This window comes from Cavia porcellus, unplaced genomic scaffold (genome assembly GCF_034190915.1).
Source record: "Cavia porcellus strain 051 isolate PalLab524CR breed Dunkin Hartley unplaced genomic scaffold, mCavPor4.1 scaffold_31, whole genome shotgun sequence".
Taxonomy (NCBI): Eukaryota; Metazoa; Chordata; class Mammalia; order Rodentia; family Caviidae; genus Cavia; species Cavia porcellus.
The window spans coordinates 30,333,807-30,353,512 of record NW_026947514.1 but is presented as its reverse complement, the minus strand read 5'-3'; the positions used below and the strand labels follow the sequence as shown (position 1 = coordinate 30,353,512).

Genomic DNA, 19,706 nt, shown 5'->3' with positions numbered 1-19,706 from the left:
TGGTGCTTGTTGATTTACCAGTATAAAGCTTTCTTTTAAAAAAAGTTCTCTTCATATACTTGACCTTTCAGAAAACTACTTGGAAAATAAGTTTCTCTAAGAATATTGTGATTTTTAGGGAGCAGGGGGTATTTTGTTTTTAAGACAGTATCTTGCTGTGTTCTTTAGGCTGCCTTTGAACTCATATAGCATAAGCTGCCCTCAAACCCAAGATGATCCTTTTGCCTTAGCCTCCCCTATGCTGGGATTACAATTATGTGCCACCCTGAATCTTCTAAGTACATTGTTGATAGTGCTAGAGCTATAACAAAGATAACCAAGGTTTATAATTTAATATGTTTGACAAATCATGGTAGAGGACAAGTCTTCTCTAATTTTACCCCTCCCTCAAAAGCAAGGATATTAGTGGACTTTTTAGTGCAAGAAAGCTTATTTTCAGATAGATTCTGTAAAGTAGATCTCTGCTTTTAAATTTTTATAAAGCCCTCACTTTTAAAAAGGGGAAGATGATTGGAAAAGAACTGCCTTTGTTGTCAGGCCACTTTTTAAAGCCTCATTTATACTTTGTAATAGGAATTTCCTAAAATATCCACATCTGTTCTAATGATTTGTGATCTTAAAATACAGGATTTTTTAAAAAAACTTTTTTGGTCTTTCCTCTTAATTCATGAGGATTATAAATGCTATTCTCTGCATTCTGGATTAGAGACAGGAGCATTAAAATAGAAGGGCTTCAAGAGAAAGAGCAGTGTTAGCTGTTGGCTAGTCATGCACCCTAGAAGGGTAATTAGCATTTAAGTGGGATGAAGTGTGTTTGCCTACATTTACATGCATTGTGTTGCCCACTCCACAGCTGAACTATCAGCAAAAAGTTGGCATCATGTACTGCAAAGCTGGACAGAGCACTGAAGAAGAGATGTATAACAATGAATCAGCAGGCCCAGCCTTTGAGGAATTCCTTCAGCTATTGGGAGAACGAGTTCGACTGAAAGGATTTGAGAAGTATCGTGCACAGCTTGACACCAAAAGTAAGAGCTGATGTCTTCCTACTGTGCTTGTTTTTTTCCTATATTCTGATGTGTGTTTGCTAAATCATCCATAAGACAGCATCAACATTTTTACCAAAAAAAAAGTCTGCCAAGGGGGAAAAGAAAGCCAAAGGAGGAGATTATAGCCCCAGCACAGCTGAACATGATCAAATACTAATATTGGACTGTAAGAAAATTATATCAGGGATGTGAACCAAATAGGGGAGTGGACACAGATTGGGCAGTATTATTCCTGGATATTTATGCTGTAAATGTCATTACACTTACGTGAATGGTAGAAGATTAAAACCTATTGAAAACTTACAACCATCTAATTCTAAGCCCTAGAGAATTCCTTGGTTTCATTAACTTATTTTAGGATATGTATACTTTTATGTATATAATCAGTCTTTGTATAGTTTCTTGTTTTCATATTCTTTTAATATCTAGGAGATTTTTGTTCTTTGCTGTTGTTATTAATGTCCAAAGTCTATCTTAATTTCTTTTCTTTTATCGGTAGCAGGGATCGAACTCAGGACTACCTGCTTGCAAGGTAGGTTGCTTATGCCGCTGAGGTAAATCCCCAGCCCCTATCTTAATTTCTAAGAAAGTAGGCTTTTTAGCTTTGGTCTTTATTGATTAAAGACACAATAATGAGGCTGGGGATTTAGCTCAGTGGCATAAGCTCCTGACTGACAGGCTCAAGGTCATGAGTTTGATCCCTGATATGGAGAGAAAAAAAAAAAAAAAAAAGACAATAATGAAGCAATCCATTTAGCTATGACACATGAACTTAAAAAGGTTCTCCATTCCCATACCTCAAGTCATCAGTAGTTCTCAGGTATCTATTTTGATAGAATATGTTGACTTCTGCATGTCTACATGGAGGCAGTTTTAAATTTTATCTCAAAATTCTTCCAAAGACATCTATAATGTGTTTTTGTTTAAAGGTCTTTGGATTGGCATATCTGTATTGCAGTCTATACTAATTTCTCTGATTTTCTGTACAGGAAATTAAATAAGGAGTTGAGTCATGAAAACAGAAAGCATTCATAAACTCCACTGCAGGAAAGAATTTCCTGTTGCCATGGTTTTGCTGTTGCCAACTTGGAAACGACATGCAGAAGAGACTATTACAAGCCATAAATAGACCAGCCTCTTAAATATTATTATAATGTTCTATACTCAGCTTGCAACTGCATGAAATGTTAAATCTCTGTACCCTTAAACCCTATTCATCCAAATATTCTGATATTCGTCCTGTACAATTCATTCATCCTGTCCTAATTTGTTAAATTATCACCACAAAGAACCTGACAAGACAATATCTAAGTTTCCTGGTTATATAAATGAACAGTCAATTTGGGAACTGATAAGATTTACACAACTCAGCCACATCTTCAAGATGAAGACTCATATGAGAAATGTATAGCTAGGTTGCTTAGTATGACAGTGGAATAAGCAATTTGTGCACATTTTGCCCCAATATACCAACAACTTTGAAGGCCAAAGGGAGAAGAACCTGTATTGGCAACCTGCCTCTCACTGTAATTTAGAATTACATAATACACTTAGGAAGCATCTTTTTTTTTTTTTTTTTTTTTTTTAATTTGGAGATACTGGCATGGCTTCCCAGAGTCCTAAGTTCCAACATGGTGTGGATTTCAGGAGACACTGCTGGTTCTCCCCCTGGAAGGGCTGCAGTGGGCCACACTACCGCCGCTTACCAGGGAGGGGAGGTGCTGGCTTGGCTTCCCAGAGTCCTAAGCTCCAACATGGCGTGGATCTCAGGAAACACTGCTAGTTCTACCCCTGGAAGGGCTGTAGTGGCGGAAGCATCATTTTTCACCAAACTCCTCTCTGAAATGTACTTCAATCTTTTTAGGCAAATCTCCTGAGAAGGGCTCAGTTTCCATCCTGCCCTTTCAGAGTGTGTATTAGTCCATTTTACCTTGGTGTCACAAAATACTTGGGGCTGGATAATTTATAAAGAAAAAAAAAATATTTAGCTTACAGTTCTGGAGGCCCAAAAGCGTGGGGGGCTAGCTTCTGCTCACTTTCAGGCTTCATGAATACAGTGAGAGCATGTGGAAAAGGTCACATGATTCCACAGGATGCCAGAGAGTGGGAGGTCTTACTCTTTTTATAATGACTCATTCTCATGGAAACTGACTGACTCTGTGAGTCCAATAGTAATTCCTTCCAAGGTAGTGCCTCCATGACCTAACACCTTCCAGTAGGTCCTACCTCCCAAAGGTTCTACCACCTCTTAGTACTACTTAGTACTGCTACCTTGGGAAACAAGCCTCCAGCACATGAACCCTTCAGAGACCCACTCAGACCATGCCCAAGCCAAAACCAAGAGGGTGTCAGCTTCCTAAAGTGAACAAGAAAGTCTTTTCAAGGGGCTGGGGATTTAGCTCAGTGGCATAAGAGCCTGCCTTGCAAGCAGGCAGTTGTGACTTCAATCCCTGGAACCGATAAAAAGGAAAAAGACAAAAAAAAAAAAAAAAAAGCATTTTCATTCAAAAACTCTAATAAAGACAATATGCAAAATTACCTTTATCCCATCCCAAAAGGGACAGCTGGAGGAGTCTTTTGGACTCATCATTTAAACCCATATTAAATAATAATAGAACACCAAAATAGGTAACAAGCAGCTCCTCAAACCTCTGCCATGGTACACCCAAAAGAAAGATTCTGCATTGTGTTCTTAATCTCATCATTCTGACTAATATTGTGTCAAGAAATTTATTTCAGTATAATCCTTGGGAAAAAATGCTTTTCAGAACAAATGCTTTTAAAGAATCATTTCTACTATATATCTTACTTGAATCTATAATTTGTAGTCATCAAATTATATATCTTTTTTATTTTTCTTCCCCTGTTCTACCTCTGTGTCTCTAATTACATATAAGTTGTATCACTATACTGTATACTGCTATATCATACATTAATGAGGCTATGTTTTTTAACTTTTAAAAAAGTCTTTGCTTAACTACTTGACCAGTCCAGTTATTTAAATACAGATAGCCAAAAATTGCATAATCTTTATAATTATTATGGTTTGTGTCTCAGTGTCCCCCTAAAGCTTCATGTAATCAAGGAGTGGGCTTTCTGGGGGTTGCTGAATCTAAAGTTTGTTGTTGCTTCATTGTCTAATGCTGGGATTGGGACTGGGTTACACCCACCCTGAGGTAGGTAGCCTGTGTATAGTATAAGGGAGGAAAAGAGGCTTGCTGTCCCCTTTTGTTCTTGTTGCTTATTCTGTCTTGTACCACATGAACTGTTGTCCCTCTGCCATGTGCCACGCTGCCTGGAGCTAGCTGAAACTGCCACAAACTGTGAGCTAAATAAATCTTTCCTCCCTCAATATTGGGCATCAGGCTATTTGTCTCAGCAAGGAGAGAAAAGTAACCAAGACAGTAATATAACAGGAAATATAAAAATGATAATTTTAAAAAATTTATTCAATACAAAAATCAGCTGATTGAAATGAAACCTGCCCAAATGATTCTCAGGGTAATGAGTACTTAAACAAACATGCTACCCGAGTGACACTTGGAGTAAACTGTTAAATGGTTGATATGTTGTATTGCTCAGCTTTGTATCTTGGGGACAAATTACACTTTAAAGGAGAAGGTTACTCTGGCTCATGATTTCAGAGATGTCAGTCCATGGTCAACTAGCTCCAAGAGACAAAGAAACTTCATGATGGCTAAAAGCAGAGAGAACAAGCAAGAGCCAAACAAGAAGGAAGGGCCAGGGACAGGAATACACCCTTCCAGATCACACTCCCAGAGATGCACTTCCTGCAACCAGGTTCCACCTATCAACAGCACACTCAGCTATGAGTATTGTGATGAGTATAGCGCCTGTATGGTCCAGTCACCACCTCTAAACACACAAGACTTTATGGCAGTGATGGCAAACGTTTTAAACACAAGTACCCCAAAGTATAACCCAAAACTCCCTTATCTGTTGCACAGTGCCAGCACAGCAGTTACACTTGAACACTGAGGTTTTAGTTTAACATCTTTTTTGTTAAAAGAAAAACAAACAACATCCATGCTATAGGTTCACTACCACTACTTTAGGGGAGAACAGTTTAGATCTAAACTACAGCATATATCTTCAGACTCACTGTATTTTTTTCTTTCTTTCATAGTGTCTTAATGTATTGCTAACCTAATCCAATATGCAGTCGACTGTTCTGCCCAAGTCTCAAGAACTTTATTCAAATTTCTGAGCCCCTTTTGTCCCGAGAATTCCTTCTGTTAGGTACTATACCTAGCACATATCTGCTCCCTCAGACATACTGAATTCTAATCTTCATGGTTTCTTTCTTCAAAGTTCTGTGCCCTTGTCCCGAAAGTGCCTCCAGGTAAATGTCTAGAGGCATCATAGAGATCACCTTTTTTCATTGTCCCCCTACTTCTAGGGCCACTATCTAATGCTACCTCTTGTCCATTATTTGAAAGTTGGATCAGATATTTTACCAGTTTTAAAATGAAGAAGTCCTATACCAAGGAACCTGTTACATCTGGAAGCAGAAGTCACAAACAAGCACACATGCACACACAAAGGCTCTCATTTAATACGCCAAAACTGCTAGATACCTGTGAACTCCATTTTACAGAATTGGCTTCTTTAGGTTAACTAATATGCACATGGCTAGGTGCTGGTAAGCATTGGAAATATAGAATAGCCCCTAGTGATACAGTTAATGAAGTGTTCAGAGAAAGCCTAACAGTGAATCCCACGCCTGGCCTCTTGACTCTTTTTCCCTTTTCCAGGCTTTGGGCCAACAGTCCTTGTTTTGATATAGTACTTCTGGGCAGGACGGAGAAGCTCAGGAAAGGAAAGGTTAACTGAACTATTGAACTTTTTTTTTTTTTTTTTGGCATAATTATCTGTACAAGGTCCAAATTTTCATCTAAAAACTAGTAGCAAACAAGTAAGAGACAAATAAATATGACATAGGCTGGAACACTTCTGCTATTAAAAAAATTGTCAGTAGTGGATCTTGTCTGCTTTTTGTTTTCTTAGTGGAATGACATACACTGTAGAAAATTACTGTTTCCTCTTGGTACAGAAATATAAAAATAAACTTACCACCAAACAGTTTATTTGAAAACTGCAGACAACCCTCATTTAAAAACTGCATTTGCATTATTATTTGGTAAATTATTTCCTTCCTGAATCTTCGAGAGGTCAGCACACAGGAGACTTAGAAATCCTTTGCAAAACATTCTTTCAAACCCAGTCCTTGTAAATTCACTGCACTATTAGTGAATGCCTGTTGTGTCTTTCATCTGTCAGTCGTGTTATAAAGGTAGCTAGGTCTCAGAAGAGACTTAGACTTTTCATAAAGATAATAAGTCCTTTATTGGAAGTATGTAAACTTTGATAGGGAAAGGAGTAAAAGTAAGCATTGTTTATATGCTTTACACATGCAACGGGCTGAGTTCTAGAAAGTGATGATTGAATAAAAGGATTCTTTTTTAAGAAAACTACATTTTTTTTTACCTTAACTGAACAAAATTTTAAATTCTAACTAATGCATTTTCCTCAGCATCTTTTATAGGCTAGTGCCACCATATATTTCAATTCATTTAACCTTTATGGCACTGATAAATTTTTTTTTTCCTTTTTCTTTTTTCCGGTACCGGGGATAGAACTCACGACTGCTTGCTTGCAAGGCAGGTACTTAAGCCGCTGAGCTAAATCCCCAGCCCAGCACTGATATTATTGATGAGTAAGACATGAAATGATTTGTTCATGGTCACTTAATAAGTGACATTTTTTGCAATTCAAATAAATCCTCTTACCACCCATGATTACCAAGTAATTTTTGGTACCTTGCAACATAAACAGTTTGTAGAAAGCAGTAATGGCTGAATCTTAAGTCCTAACCCCACCCCCACCCTATCTTTGTACTCCTTTCTCACTATGTTTGCAATTTTTAAGAAACCTTAAACCCCAGGTACATTCCTTGAACTAACACAGTACGAATTTGCCTGTCATAGCTAAAGGTAATACTACTAACGTTTCTTGACCCCATCCTTAGAGAAGTAATTTCTCTTGACCATGACTTATCATACATTTTTAAAAACTAGTTAATATAGAAGATGCCAGCACAGATGGAATGCATAACTTTTCCAACAACTTTTATTAGTAAATGAGTGAAGTAGTGTCCCAGAGTCAGAAATGTGCCTTATCTCAGATACAGGCCACTTGGCTCCTAATGTGCTTCCCAACATTAGCTTTTGCATCCCTATTCCTGAGACAAGATACAGGTGTGGCATCTGTCAGACTTCACAACACCATTATAATATTTCACTGTGATTGTACTTTGTATTCAGTATGTTCTATAATAGTGTGAACATTAGTAAACCAAGCTAAACCTTTCTTCATTTACTTTAGTAGTTTATGTGCATTTAATTAATGTGATTTCTGCTTATATTTATAGATATTTAAAAGTAGAAACTTTTCAAAAATCAAATTGCAAAAGCTTTTCCTTTTAGTTTTTCTTAAGCATATCCTTTGTAATCAAGAAATAGTTACATAAAATCTAATTAGTTTTTCCTGATTGAGGACTATACTCCTTTATCATTCAAATTTTCAACTACCTGAAACTGAAAGAGTTGAGTCAAAAGAGAAGTTAAGGATGACTATGATATTCACTGTACTTGAAACATTCTTTATAAACTTATTAACTTGCTTATAACCATCTTCAAATAGGAATGGTTAATTAAGGATATTATCATTTATCTATATCTTTTCAAAGCAGCTGAGAATGTTATCATTCGTAATTATTTAGTGTCTTATCACGTACTAGTTTGAGTATTAGAAGTTTTATTTTGTGTGACTTATTGGAGTACAAAGTCAACCAGAACATATTGACTCTATTAATGGGTATATGCCTCTTATTGATGGTGTGGATTGAAGATGGGTCATGTGATTGTTAAGAAAACATATGGCTAAATTTACTAAAGTATTAAAAGCTCTATACAGATTTACAGAGGCATTATCTTTCTATTCCTTCTGTACAAACACATTTTCTGTGTAGAAAGTGCTCAATATATATTCTCTTTAATAAGATAAAAGCTTTTCATTTGTTCTATTAAAACTTGCATGTCATTAAAATTATGAAAGTAAAAAACATTGGCTGCTTTATTTTTTAAAAATATAGCAAACATGCTTTTTCCATTCTTTCTGATAGTTTACCAAATGTGTTAGATACATAATAATTTTAGAATTTTAAAATTACTAGTTTCTCAGAAAGAAATTTTTGTTATTTTGACTCTAGAGTTAGGTCTGAGTATTTAGAAACATCCCATATTATTTGAATTAGCAGAAGAATATTAGAATCCCCAGAAAAAGGAGTCAATTAGCATACTTTCTGTGATGCATGCAGGTGCAAAGAGAGAAAAGGCTAAAAGTAGGAGGGAAAAGTGTCTTCAGGATTGTCCTCCATATCAGTTATTTCTTCTAGCAGTGGTATTTTAAGAATTGGACAAACATATGAAACAAAATACAATAAATGAAGGCTAGTGACAGTCGTTCTAGTTCATTAATGTTGCTTAAAACACATGTCAGTACATGTCCAAACTGACGCTCTGAAGTTTTAAAATTTCTACCCAGTTCTGTATGCATTTATGGCAGGAGTTCTCAGCCAGAGACAAATTCTTTATACTCAAGATCCATTTTAACCGTTCATTTGAACATTTCGTAGTATTAGTAGGCAGGTTTTTGTGTGCATATGTGTCTATGTATGTGGCCATTAAATATTTATAAGACATTCCTATTGAATTAATATGATGCATAGTTTTTCCACCTTTGAGAGGTAGTATTTGTTGCATATTTAGCTTATTTTGAAGCCTTTGCATTTTTTTTTCCTCAAAATTAAGTTCCTCCAGTAAGCTCAAACTTAAAACTCAAGGCTCTAGAACATCTTTCTAAAGCTGTCTGCCAGCCACAGTTACAAACTGTACTTGGAGTAGTATCTGAGGGCAGTGGAACTGCATTAGAGACCTGGAGTATTTATTAAAAATAGATATCTCCTTTGAGGGCTCACACACACTGAGCAGTTTTCTGTGTGTGGGGACTGCAAGTCTGGGTTTTTTTTTTTTTTTTGAACACCAAGTACATGTATTAGAAAAGAAGAAAGTTATGAAATACCCTCATATCTTTCCTTAAGAAATTAAAAATAAAAAAATAAAACCAAAAATATATAGAAGAAAATAATAATGATCAGAAAACACAATCCCTTATCAAAATGCCAACATCATTTTTATAAAGATTAATATTTGATTCTTAAATTTCGGTAAAATTACAAGGATAGTCTAAACAACTTTGATACAGGAACAAAATTAGAGCTCCAACCCTTCCCAGTCCCACGACTTAGCACAAAGTTACACCAATTGTGACAAAACGCTATTACTATCAAGGTAGACAAACCGCCAAAGTACCAATATGAAGTCCCAAAATAGACACCCGCATAACACACAATTGATTTCTGGCAAAGGTGCAAAAGCAGTTAAGTGGAAAAAGGATTGTACCTTCAGTAAATATACTGGAACAACTAGATAGTCACATACAAAAAACCCAAGCCTTATAGAACATCAAAAATTTCTTAAGACATGTAAAAATCAACTCAAAATGGCTTACAGTGGGTTAAAGTAAAGGCGGGCATGGTCTGAGTCATTGCTTTGGCTGAAGTTATTCTTTCTGGGACAAAATATATGTTTTTTCTCTCAGCTTGTCACACTACTGAAACAATATCGATGTTTATACATGCATGACATATTTATTTCACTGATAAGTATGTATGTTCTAAAGGCACATCCATTTACTTATAAAAATGTCCAGTTTATCACTTTATGGCTGCGTAGTAATCCACTATATAGAAGTACATCTTTTTTATCCATTCCTCAGTTGAAGGACATTTAGGTTGTTTCCAAGATCTGATTATTATAAACTGTGCTGCTGTAAACATGGGTGCACATATATTACTGTGGTATGATGCTTTTAATTCTTTTGGGAAGATACCTGGAAGGGGAATAGCTAGGTTGAATGAGACCTCCAATCCTAGTTTTTTGAGGACTCTCCACACTGATTTCCACAGTGGTTGCACCACTGTTTATATTATGTGTGTGTTCCTACCAACAATGGAGAAGGGTTCCTTTTTTCCCACAGCTCCTCCAGCATTTGTTATTGGTTGATTTTTTAATACTAGCCATTCTTTCTGGGGTGAGGTGAAATCTCAGTGTTGTTTTAATTTGCATCCCTGGAATGACCAATGATGCTGAACATTTTTTTCACATATTTATCTGGTGTTTGTACTTCTTCATTTGAGAAGTGTGTGTTCATCTCAGATGCCCATTTTTGGACTGGGTCTTTACATCTGAGGGGACTGATTTTTTTTTTTTAATTCTTTATAGGTTCTGGATAGTAATCCTTTATCTGAAGAACAGCTGGCAAACATTTCTCCCACATAGTGGGTTGTCTTTCACTCTGTTGGTGGTTTCTCTTGCTGCATAAAAGCTTTTCAGAAGTATGAGATCCCATTTGTTGATTTTTTTTTTTGTGATAAGTCCTGTGCACTCTGGGTTTTATTCATAAAATCTTTGCCTACACCAATGTTTTCAAGAGTTTTACATACTCTATCTTCTAGAAGATTTAATGTTTCTGTTTTAATATTAATATCTTTAATCCATTCTGATTTTAGCTTAGCATATGCTGAAAGATATAGGTCCAGTTTTAATCTTCGGCATGTGGAAAGTAAATTTTTCCAACACCATTTATTAAAGAGATGATCTCTCCTCCAGTGAATGTGTTTGGCACCTTGTCAAAGATAAGGTGGCTGGGGCTGGGGATTAGCTCAGCGGCATAAGCGCCTGCCTTGTAAACAGGCAGTCGTGAGTTCGATCCCCGGTACCCATAAAAAGGAAACAGGCAAAAAAAAAAAAAAAAAAAGATAAGGTGGCTTAGTGTGTCTGAAGTTATTTCTGCATCTTCTAATCTATTCAATTGATTTTCAGGTTTGTTTTTTTTTTTCAAGTACCACACTGTTTTTATCACAGTAGCTTTATAGTATAATTTAAAGTCAGAGATTGTGATGCCCCCTGTCTTGTCTTTGTTGCCCAGAATCACCTTTGCTATTCTAGGTCTCTTCTGATTCTAGATGAATTTTAGGATTCTTTTCTCTAATTCTGTAAGACATACTATTGTGATTTTGATTGTAATTGCATTGAATCTGTATAACAGTTTTGGAAAGTATGGCCATTTTCAGTATATTGATCCTTCCTACTCAAGAGCATGGGATATCTCCATTTCCTAATATCCTCTTCAATATCCTTTTTCAGAGTACTGTTGTTTTCAATGTAGCAGTCTTTACATCTTTCATTAGATTGATTCCCAAATATTGCATTTTGGGGATGCTATTGTAAAAGGTGTTATTTCCCTGATTTCTCTCTCATTGAGTTTGCTATTCGTGTACAAGAAGGCTGTTGATTTTTGTCCGTTTAATATGATGTTGGATGTTGGTTTATTGTAGATGACTTTTATCAGATAGGTCTTTCTCTGGTTTTGGTATCAGGGTAATGCTTGCTTCCAGGAATGAATTTGGAAGTATTACTTCCCTTTCAATTTCACTGAAGAGTTTGAGAAATAATAGTGTAAAGTCCTCTGTAAATTTCTTGTAGAATTCAGCAGTGAATCACTATATCTTCTATTTCATTGACTGATAATGGTTTATGTAGGATTTTTATATCTTCTTGATTCATGTTTGTAATTCATATTTATTTAGGAATCTGTCCGTTTCTTCTGTATTTTCCATCTTATTAGAATTCTGTGTCTTCAAAGTAGATACAGATGATCTTCTGGATTTCTGCAACGTCTGTTGTGATTTCACCCTTTTCATTCCTAATGGCATAGATTTGAGTCTTTTCTTTCTTTTTATTTTGGAAAGATTAGCAAAGGGTTTGTCAATTTATTCAGTCATTCAAAGAACCAACTCTTTGAGTCATTGATTATTTTCTTTCTTTTTTTTTTTTTTTTTTTTTAGTGTCCAGTGTGTTCATTTCTGCCCTGATCTTTGTAATTTCCTGCCTTGTACAAGCTTTTAGAAGCCTGCTCTGCTTTTTTTAGAAGGCCTGAGGTTCAACAGAAGTTGTTTACGTGCATTTGCTCTGTTTCCTGCTATGGGTATTTACTGCTATAAATTTCCTTCTTAGCACTGCTTTCATTGTGTTCCACAAGTTCCAGTATGTTATATTGTCATTTTCATTGAATTGTAAAAACTGTCTAATTTCTTGTTTAATTTCATCTGTGACTCATTGGTTGTTCAGTATGGTGCTATTTAATTTCCATGCTTTAAAAGAAATTCTTGTGGCTTTTTTTGCTGTGGATTTCCACTTTCGTTGTAATGTAATCTGATAGTATGCATGGGATAATTTCTTTCTTTCTTTTCTTTTTCTTTTCTTTTTTCTTTTTTGTCTTTTTCCTTTTTATCAGTACCAGGGATCGAACTCACAACTGCTTGCTTGCAAGGCAGACGCTTATGCTGCTGAGCTAAATCCCCAGCCCCCACATGGGATAATTTCAATTCCTTTGCATTTACTTAAGCATGTCCTATGAGCCAGTATATAGTCTATTTTGGAGAACATCCCATGTGCAGCTGAGAAGAATGTGTATTCTGATGTTGTGGGGTGGAATATACGTTACTAAGTCCATTTGTTTAGTTTGAGTTATTTCTAATATTTCATTATTGATTTTTTGTCTGGTTGATCTGTCCTTTTGTGACAGGGGGGTATTGAAGTCTCCAAATACAGCTGTATTAGGGCTTATTTGATTTTTCATGTTTGGTAGTAATTATTTTATATAGTTGGGTTTACTGGTATTGCATATATATTTATGTTTGTCATCTCTCCCTCTTAGATTGTTCCCTTTATGAGGACATAGTGACCTTCTTTATCCCTCTTGATCAGTCTTAGTTTGAAATTAACTCTGTCTGCAAATAGAATAACTATTCCTGTTTTTTCTTTTCTGATTCCTGTCACAAGGAGTATTGTTTTCCATCCTTTGACTTTTAGTCTATGAACTTCTTTTTGAATTAAATGTATTTCTTGTATGCAGTATATTTTTGGACCTTGCTTCTTGAGCCATTCTGCCAGTCTATGTCTTTTGATTGGTGAATTGAGACCATTAACATTAATGGTTATAACTGACATGTATTGACTTCTCCTTGTCATGTTATTTTCCTATTGTCGGCTCCTCACTATTCCCCTGCCTCTAACTGTTTGCCTTCCCTGGTGGATTCCTTCTGTTGGAGCTCATGGAGTTGTAGTCCTTTTATATTTTTCTAGAAAGTCCTTCAGAACATTGGGAGGTCTGACGTTTTTCAATTCTGTGTATGTTCTAAGTAGTAGTCCTGTGTCTGAGGAACGACTGGATTATTTTTCCATTCTGTGAGTCGTCTTTTCACTCTCTTGGTGATTTCTTTTGCTGTGCAAAAGCTTTTTAATAAGGTGAGATCCCGGGCTGGGGATTTAGCTCAGCGGCATAAACGCCTGCCTTACAAGCAGGCAGTCGTGAGTTCGATCCCTGGTACCGATAAAAACGAAAAAGACAAAAAATAAAAAATAAAAAAAAAATAAGATGAGATCCCAGTTGTTGGCTTTTGCAGTATTTCCTGTGTGATCGGGGTTTTGTTTGCCTACACCTATGTCTTCAAGAGTTCTACCTGTTCTCTCTTCCAATCAATTTATTGTTTCTCTTTTAATATTTAGATCTTTGATCCATTATGATATTAGTTTACTGAATGGTGATAGACATATGTATCTTTGGCATGTGGAAAGCCAGTTTTTCCAGCACCACTTATTAAAAAGGCTATCTTTCTTCCAGCGAATTTAGGTGCCCCCTTTGTCAAAGATAAGATGGCTGAGTTTATTTGGAGTTGTTTCTGCACCTTTTAATCTGTTCCGTTAATCTTTGGGTCTGTTTTTTCTCCAGGACCAGGCTGTTTTTATCTAAGTAGTTCTGTGGTATAATTTCAGATCAGGGATTGTGAAAGCCCCTGCCTTGCCTTTATTGTCCGAACTGTTTTTGCTATTCTGGGTCTCTTCTGGATCCAAATGAATTTTAGGAAAGTTTTCTATAGTTCTATAAGGTTTGCTAATGGTATTTTGATTGAGATTGCTTTAAATCTATAAAACAATTTTGGGAGTATGACCATTTTCAGTGTTAGCCTTTCTACCCAAGAGCAAGGGACATAGTTCTATTCTCTGCTGTCCTCTTCATTTTCTTTTTTCAGGATATTCAACTGTTTGCAAGTCTGTCTGTTAAACTAGTTCCCCAGGTTACAGTATGCATTCTTAATTTTCATATGTGCTAGAGCCTTTGTCATACAGTATCAGTCCTAAAATGCAGTGAAGTGGGACTGGGGATTTAGCTCAGTGTTTTAAGTGCTTGCCTGGCAAGCATGAGATTGTGAGTTCAATTTTCTGGTACCAAAATAATTTTTTTTTTATCTAAAATGTAGTAAAGTGTTCTGGTCCTCAAAGTACAGTTGAGGGAAGCTTAAGTTTACTCCATATGAATGTACTTCTGTTCAATTTTATAACGAGTTGAGGTCCTTGAAGTTGAAACAGATATTCTCTTTCAACAGCTAAAAACTCTTATCATTATTTTCCAGGTATTTGTGGGTACATTGATTCTGAAACTCTGATTTGGATTTAGGTAATAAAGGTTTTTTTTTTTTTTTTTCCTTAAGGAAGGTGAAAGATCACAACACACATAAAAATTATTGAGCCTGGGATTTAGCTCAGCGGCATAAGCACCTGCCTCGCAAGCACTAGGTCATGAGTTCAATCCTCGGTACCCCCCCAAAAAATTAAATAGCAGTAATCTGTACCAGTATTGCCAGTGGAAAGCAGATATTTTCATACCTTATTTATTATTGAAGATCTGTCGTTGTTACTTATATTTACCATTTTCAGAATTATGGAAGATACATTAGTTTCTGAATCTCATAAATCTTGTACATAGCACTTTAAAAATTATTTGACTATTATATTTTTCAATTCTAAAAAAATGATATATAATTATGCATTCACAAATGTTCTGAGGAGGAATCCAATCTATATGCCTCTCCAGACTGCCAGAGGTGGTCAGATATTTTTTTAAAAAAGGATAGCAATCTTATCTAATAAACCTTGCTTAGAATGTTTTGTTTCTAAATGTTTTTTAAAGGCTATTTCTCTTAGATGAACTATTTCCCCTATTTCTCGTACAGTTATCTTATCCTTACATATTTTTTTAACTGTAGCTGACTCTACTGGAACTCATTCTCTGTACACAACATATAAAGACTATGAAATCATGTTCCATGTTTCTACCATGTTGCCGTACACACCTAACAACAAGCAACAGGTAAGGGACCCTGTGTGGTATGTGTCTTCTCCCCTTATTTCATTTTCCAGACGCCTAAATGGCAAATTAGTAAATCCAAAACCAGAATTTAGCGTTGCACCTGTCACAGCAGCAGGAAGCTTTGTGCTTTATGGAAGTGAGGAATAGCAAATGAGCTGAAAACAAATGAAGAGACACAAATTCTAGGTTAACAGCCAGCTGGATGGCTTTGTGAATTAATCATTTGCTTTTCACTCATAGGGACTAAGGTTTTCATGAAATCTGTAGAGACAGTTGAAATCATGATGATTAGATGACTCTGCAGGGTTGCAGAGAATATACGGGAGCGGAGAAGTTTCTTCTCAAGAGGCCAATGCCACAGAGAGCGGGAGTATGCTATTTCATTTAGATTTCAAAGGACAGGGGGCTGGGGATTTAGCTCAGCGGCATAAGCACCTGCCTTGGAAGCAGGCAGTCATGGGTTCGATCCCTGGTACCGATAAAAAGGAAAAAGACAAAAAAAAAAAAGAATGTTCTAGATTTCAAAGGACAGTGTACTACCTTGGAGAAAAGTCACAGTAAATGTTAGTAGAATTTCAAAAATAATATTCTTTCATAACACTTTCATCAGGGGACAACAAGGAACTTAACTATATGTGCATATCTTTTCACAGTGTGATGACTATTGTTTATAATAAATTTTTATTTTTCTTCCAAAATACCTAAAAGCTGCTTGGCAAGCACAAAGTCCTGAGTTCAATTCCTGGTACCGGAAAAAAAAAAAAAAAAGAAAAGAAAAGAATCTAAAGCCTTAAATGCATAGTGTCTATTGAAATAGTATTAAGACATGAGGTAGCCTTGTAATCCCAGCAATTAGGAGGCTGAGGCAAGAGGATCATTTTGAATTTGAGACCAGCCTGGGCTACAAAGTGAGCTCAAGGCCAGTCTGAACTGTATAGTGAGACTCTGTCTCAAAAAGACAATAATAGCCATGAATTTAGCTCAACGGCATAAGTGCCTGCCTGGCAAGCACATGGTCATGAGTTCAATCTCTAGTACCAAAAAAAAAAAGACAATAATAATAATAAAACATAAGATAGGGGCTGGGGATTTAGCTCAGCGGCATAAGCGCCTGCCTTGCAAGCAGGCAGTCGTGGGTTCGATCCTCGGTACCGATAAAAAAGGAAAAAAACAAAAAAAAATGCAAAAAATAAAACATAAGATAGTAAAATGTGAAAATTAAGAGGTGACAGATTATTGCAGAGCAAAATGGACATTTAGCAGTGTTGTTTTAGAGACTATGTGATAGTTGTTATATTTCAAAATAAATGATACCAAATTGAAATTTAAGGGCATGAACTAACACACTCATTTTCATGGCTATTACCAGAATGAGCTATCTAGTTTTACAGCTAATCTTTTTTGTATATTTTTGTGGGGGAGGTACTGGAGATCGAACTCATGACTTCATGCTTGCCAGGCAAGCACGGTGCTTATGTCACTGAGTTAAATCCCCAGCCTTTACAGCTAATCTTAAAGTACAGATTTTTGTTGTCATCAATTGTTAGACTAACAGAACATGGGCTAGCTGCAGAGTAAATCATATCTACTTCATAAAACTTAACCAAATACTAATCTAACACTTCTTCACTTTGGGTTTGAGTAAATTACAAATATAGGTAACAGAATTTTACCTTTCGTGATTACTAATGTAATCAACAATAGGAAACAAAGCAGTGAATCAGCTATAAGTCTTAAGTAAACCTTCTGTAAGACAAATTCTGATCTGTACTTTATCAACAGTTTTTGGCTTTTGCAAACTCCGGAGTTCTAGATTTCTCTGGGACAAAAGCACCATGCTAAGAAGGGTATAGTGGTCTTCCTATTTTGACTAGTCAATAGACAAAAGAATTAAGAATAGTAACACTCTTTAGAGGAAGATCATTTCTTCTTAGCTTCTTATAAGAAAAAGATGAAATTTAACAGGATAAAATGTTTAATAACAAGATTGGATTATTTTAACTGAGTTGGAGTACTGGGTTGAGTGAGTTGGCATTTAAGTGAACAACTATTTAAATTATTTAATTTTCGGGGATCCATTTAAGGCAGAAATGTTACGGTCCTAAATCAGAATAACAAAGAAATTTGTACTGCTACATATTAAGAAATTTTTATTCTCTAGCAATGAATTATTTTCTTCTTTTAGGTGACTATATTTGGAAAAAATGGAAAAATATTTAAAAATCTTTTGTGCTTGTATTTAAAATATATATATATATAATTTTTCGTTATATAACATAAGATAGAAAAATAGATTTGTTTCTGTTGGGTCCTTTGTTAAGATATTAATGTCAGATATGAGACATTTTGAAAGAATAACATCACATGCAAAAGATACTGTATCTGTGCAAGAATGATACATAATATATAGATAATCAGTATTCTGGTATGTCCAAGAACCTGAGTATATAATAATTTTAATAATTAATATAGTCTTCATAGTAATCAGGTCAAGCCAGCCTTTCTTTGCATAATATCTGCTTATATTATCATGTTTAGAAATGAAATAAACTGCCTCATTAGAAGATATTTTGGGTTGCTTCAGATTCCTGAAGGTAGATGCACACTGCTCAAACATTTGAACTCCCACTTCTCAATCCTAACCTAAAGGCTGTTGTTTCTTCCAGTCAGCTGGCAGCCAATACTAGATCACTGACTATACTGATATGTGATTTGTATACCTTAATGTCATTAGAAAAAATTGTTATAATGGAGGGTTTACATGTCACTTGTAATTGTTTTTCTTTTTAAAGAATTTTCATAAAATAAACATGAGAATACAAATTTTGTTGTTTTTCTTTACACTATTAAATTGTGTTATAAATGTCTCCTGAAAAGATGCTGATTTAGCATATTTTGGTGCCTAAATTTGAAAAATCCCTATATGAAAAACCATTTAATGAAACAGACAGTGTTTTTAAGCAGCTTTCACTGTAACTAAAGAAGCTGTTAAAATTTGAAATTTAACCTGTCTTTAAATCTTTATTACAGTGAGCAATATTGTTAATGCTTATATTCCCAGCTTGTAACACAGAAATCTATCAGAAAACACCTTAACTACATTCTCTTTAAATGAAACAAAGTAAGCCAGAACATAAATTGCAATGTAATTATGTCAGCTGATTTCATTTCTAAAAATCTTCCCTATGGCAAGTTTCTTTCTTATATGAAAATGGAATGAGACTGCAGACTTGGCATAATACGCTGGACTTCTGACTTACTGGTTAGATCTAGTATTTGAATGGCTGTATTTTTATGCAGACGTCAAAATAATGTATTTCTATATTCTTTCTCTGGAGGGAATGATAAGACATACCAAAGTTATTGACAGTAATAGTGTAGATTATCTACCCTTGTTTGTAATGATTAAGTGTAGTTATATAAGGGAATCGGGGAGTTCACAACCATACAGTTAATGTTGGTTGCTTACTTTTTCACACAGCTCCTAAGGAAGCGGCACATTGGAAATGACATTGTAACAATTGTTTTCCAAGAGCCTGGAGCACAGCCATTCAGCCCAAAAAACATCAGATCCCATTTTCAGCATGTTTTCGTCATTGTCAGGGCTCACAACCCCTGCACTGATGGTGTCTGTTACAGGTAAGTGTCAGTTATAGGTCAGTGCTGTAGGAGTGGCCGGGAGTTATTGGCTGGTTGTTGTGCAGAAACCTCATCTAGCTCTATTTTCTGAAGTGGCAATTCGGAAAAAAAAAAGTACTATTTATTTCTCTCTCTCCATAGATTGTACATGCAGTTGGTTGAATTTATACAATGATATAACCTGATGGCATCAGCATTCTCCTTGTTGTTTAAACACCTGCTATTTTCATTTGTACTTTGTCCTTAGGCAATATCTTTCATACATACCATCTGGTCACTCACCAGCTAATTACTTATTGTGCTAAATATATATGGTTTTGGCATGGCAAGAGCAGAAATAAATGATCATAATAAGTAGAGGAAAGAAATTCATTTTTAAAATTATTGTCAGTAAAGCCCAAACCCCTAGTTAATATTTTCTCGACTCACTCTAAGACAGTTCAGTCTTAGGATTTCCTTGATAGACTTACAAGTATACTCGTAAATACATTTTTAAGTTTTATTAAGCATTTGTGGAGATTACTGCCATGTCACTTGTTAACCTAGTTTTTTGAGTGTCCAAATTTAGGCAGATATCCATAGAGGCCACTACTGGAGGGTTTG

The 19,706-nt window shown here is 35.5% G+C and overlaps 1 protein-coding gene across 28 annotated transcripts in view; it reads left to right on the top strand.

The window, feature by feature from the left end:
* Positions 1–19,706, top strand: part of Sipa1l1 (signal induced proliferation associated 1 like 1) — a 334,454-nt gene that overhangs the window by 251,819 nt on the left and 62,929 nt on the right. For all 28 annotated transcript variants that reach the window (XM_063241579.1, XM_063241588.1, XM_063241597.1 and 25 more), the window contains 3 exons: positions 854–1,028; positions 15,361–15,464; positions 18,946–19,103. In XM_063241579.1, coding sequence (XP_063097649.1) covers positions 854–1,028; positions 15,361–15,464; positions 18,946–19,103 — 437 coding nt within the window. The remainder of the gene's footprint in view (positions 1–853; positions 1,029–15,360; positions 15,465–18,945; positions 19,104–19,706) is intronic.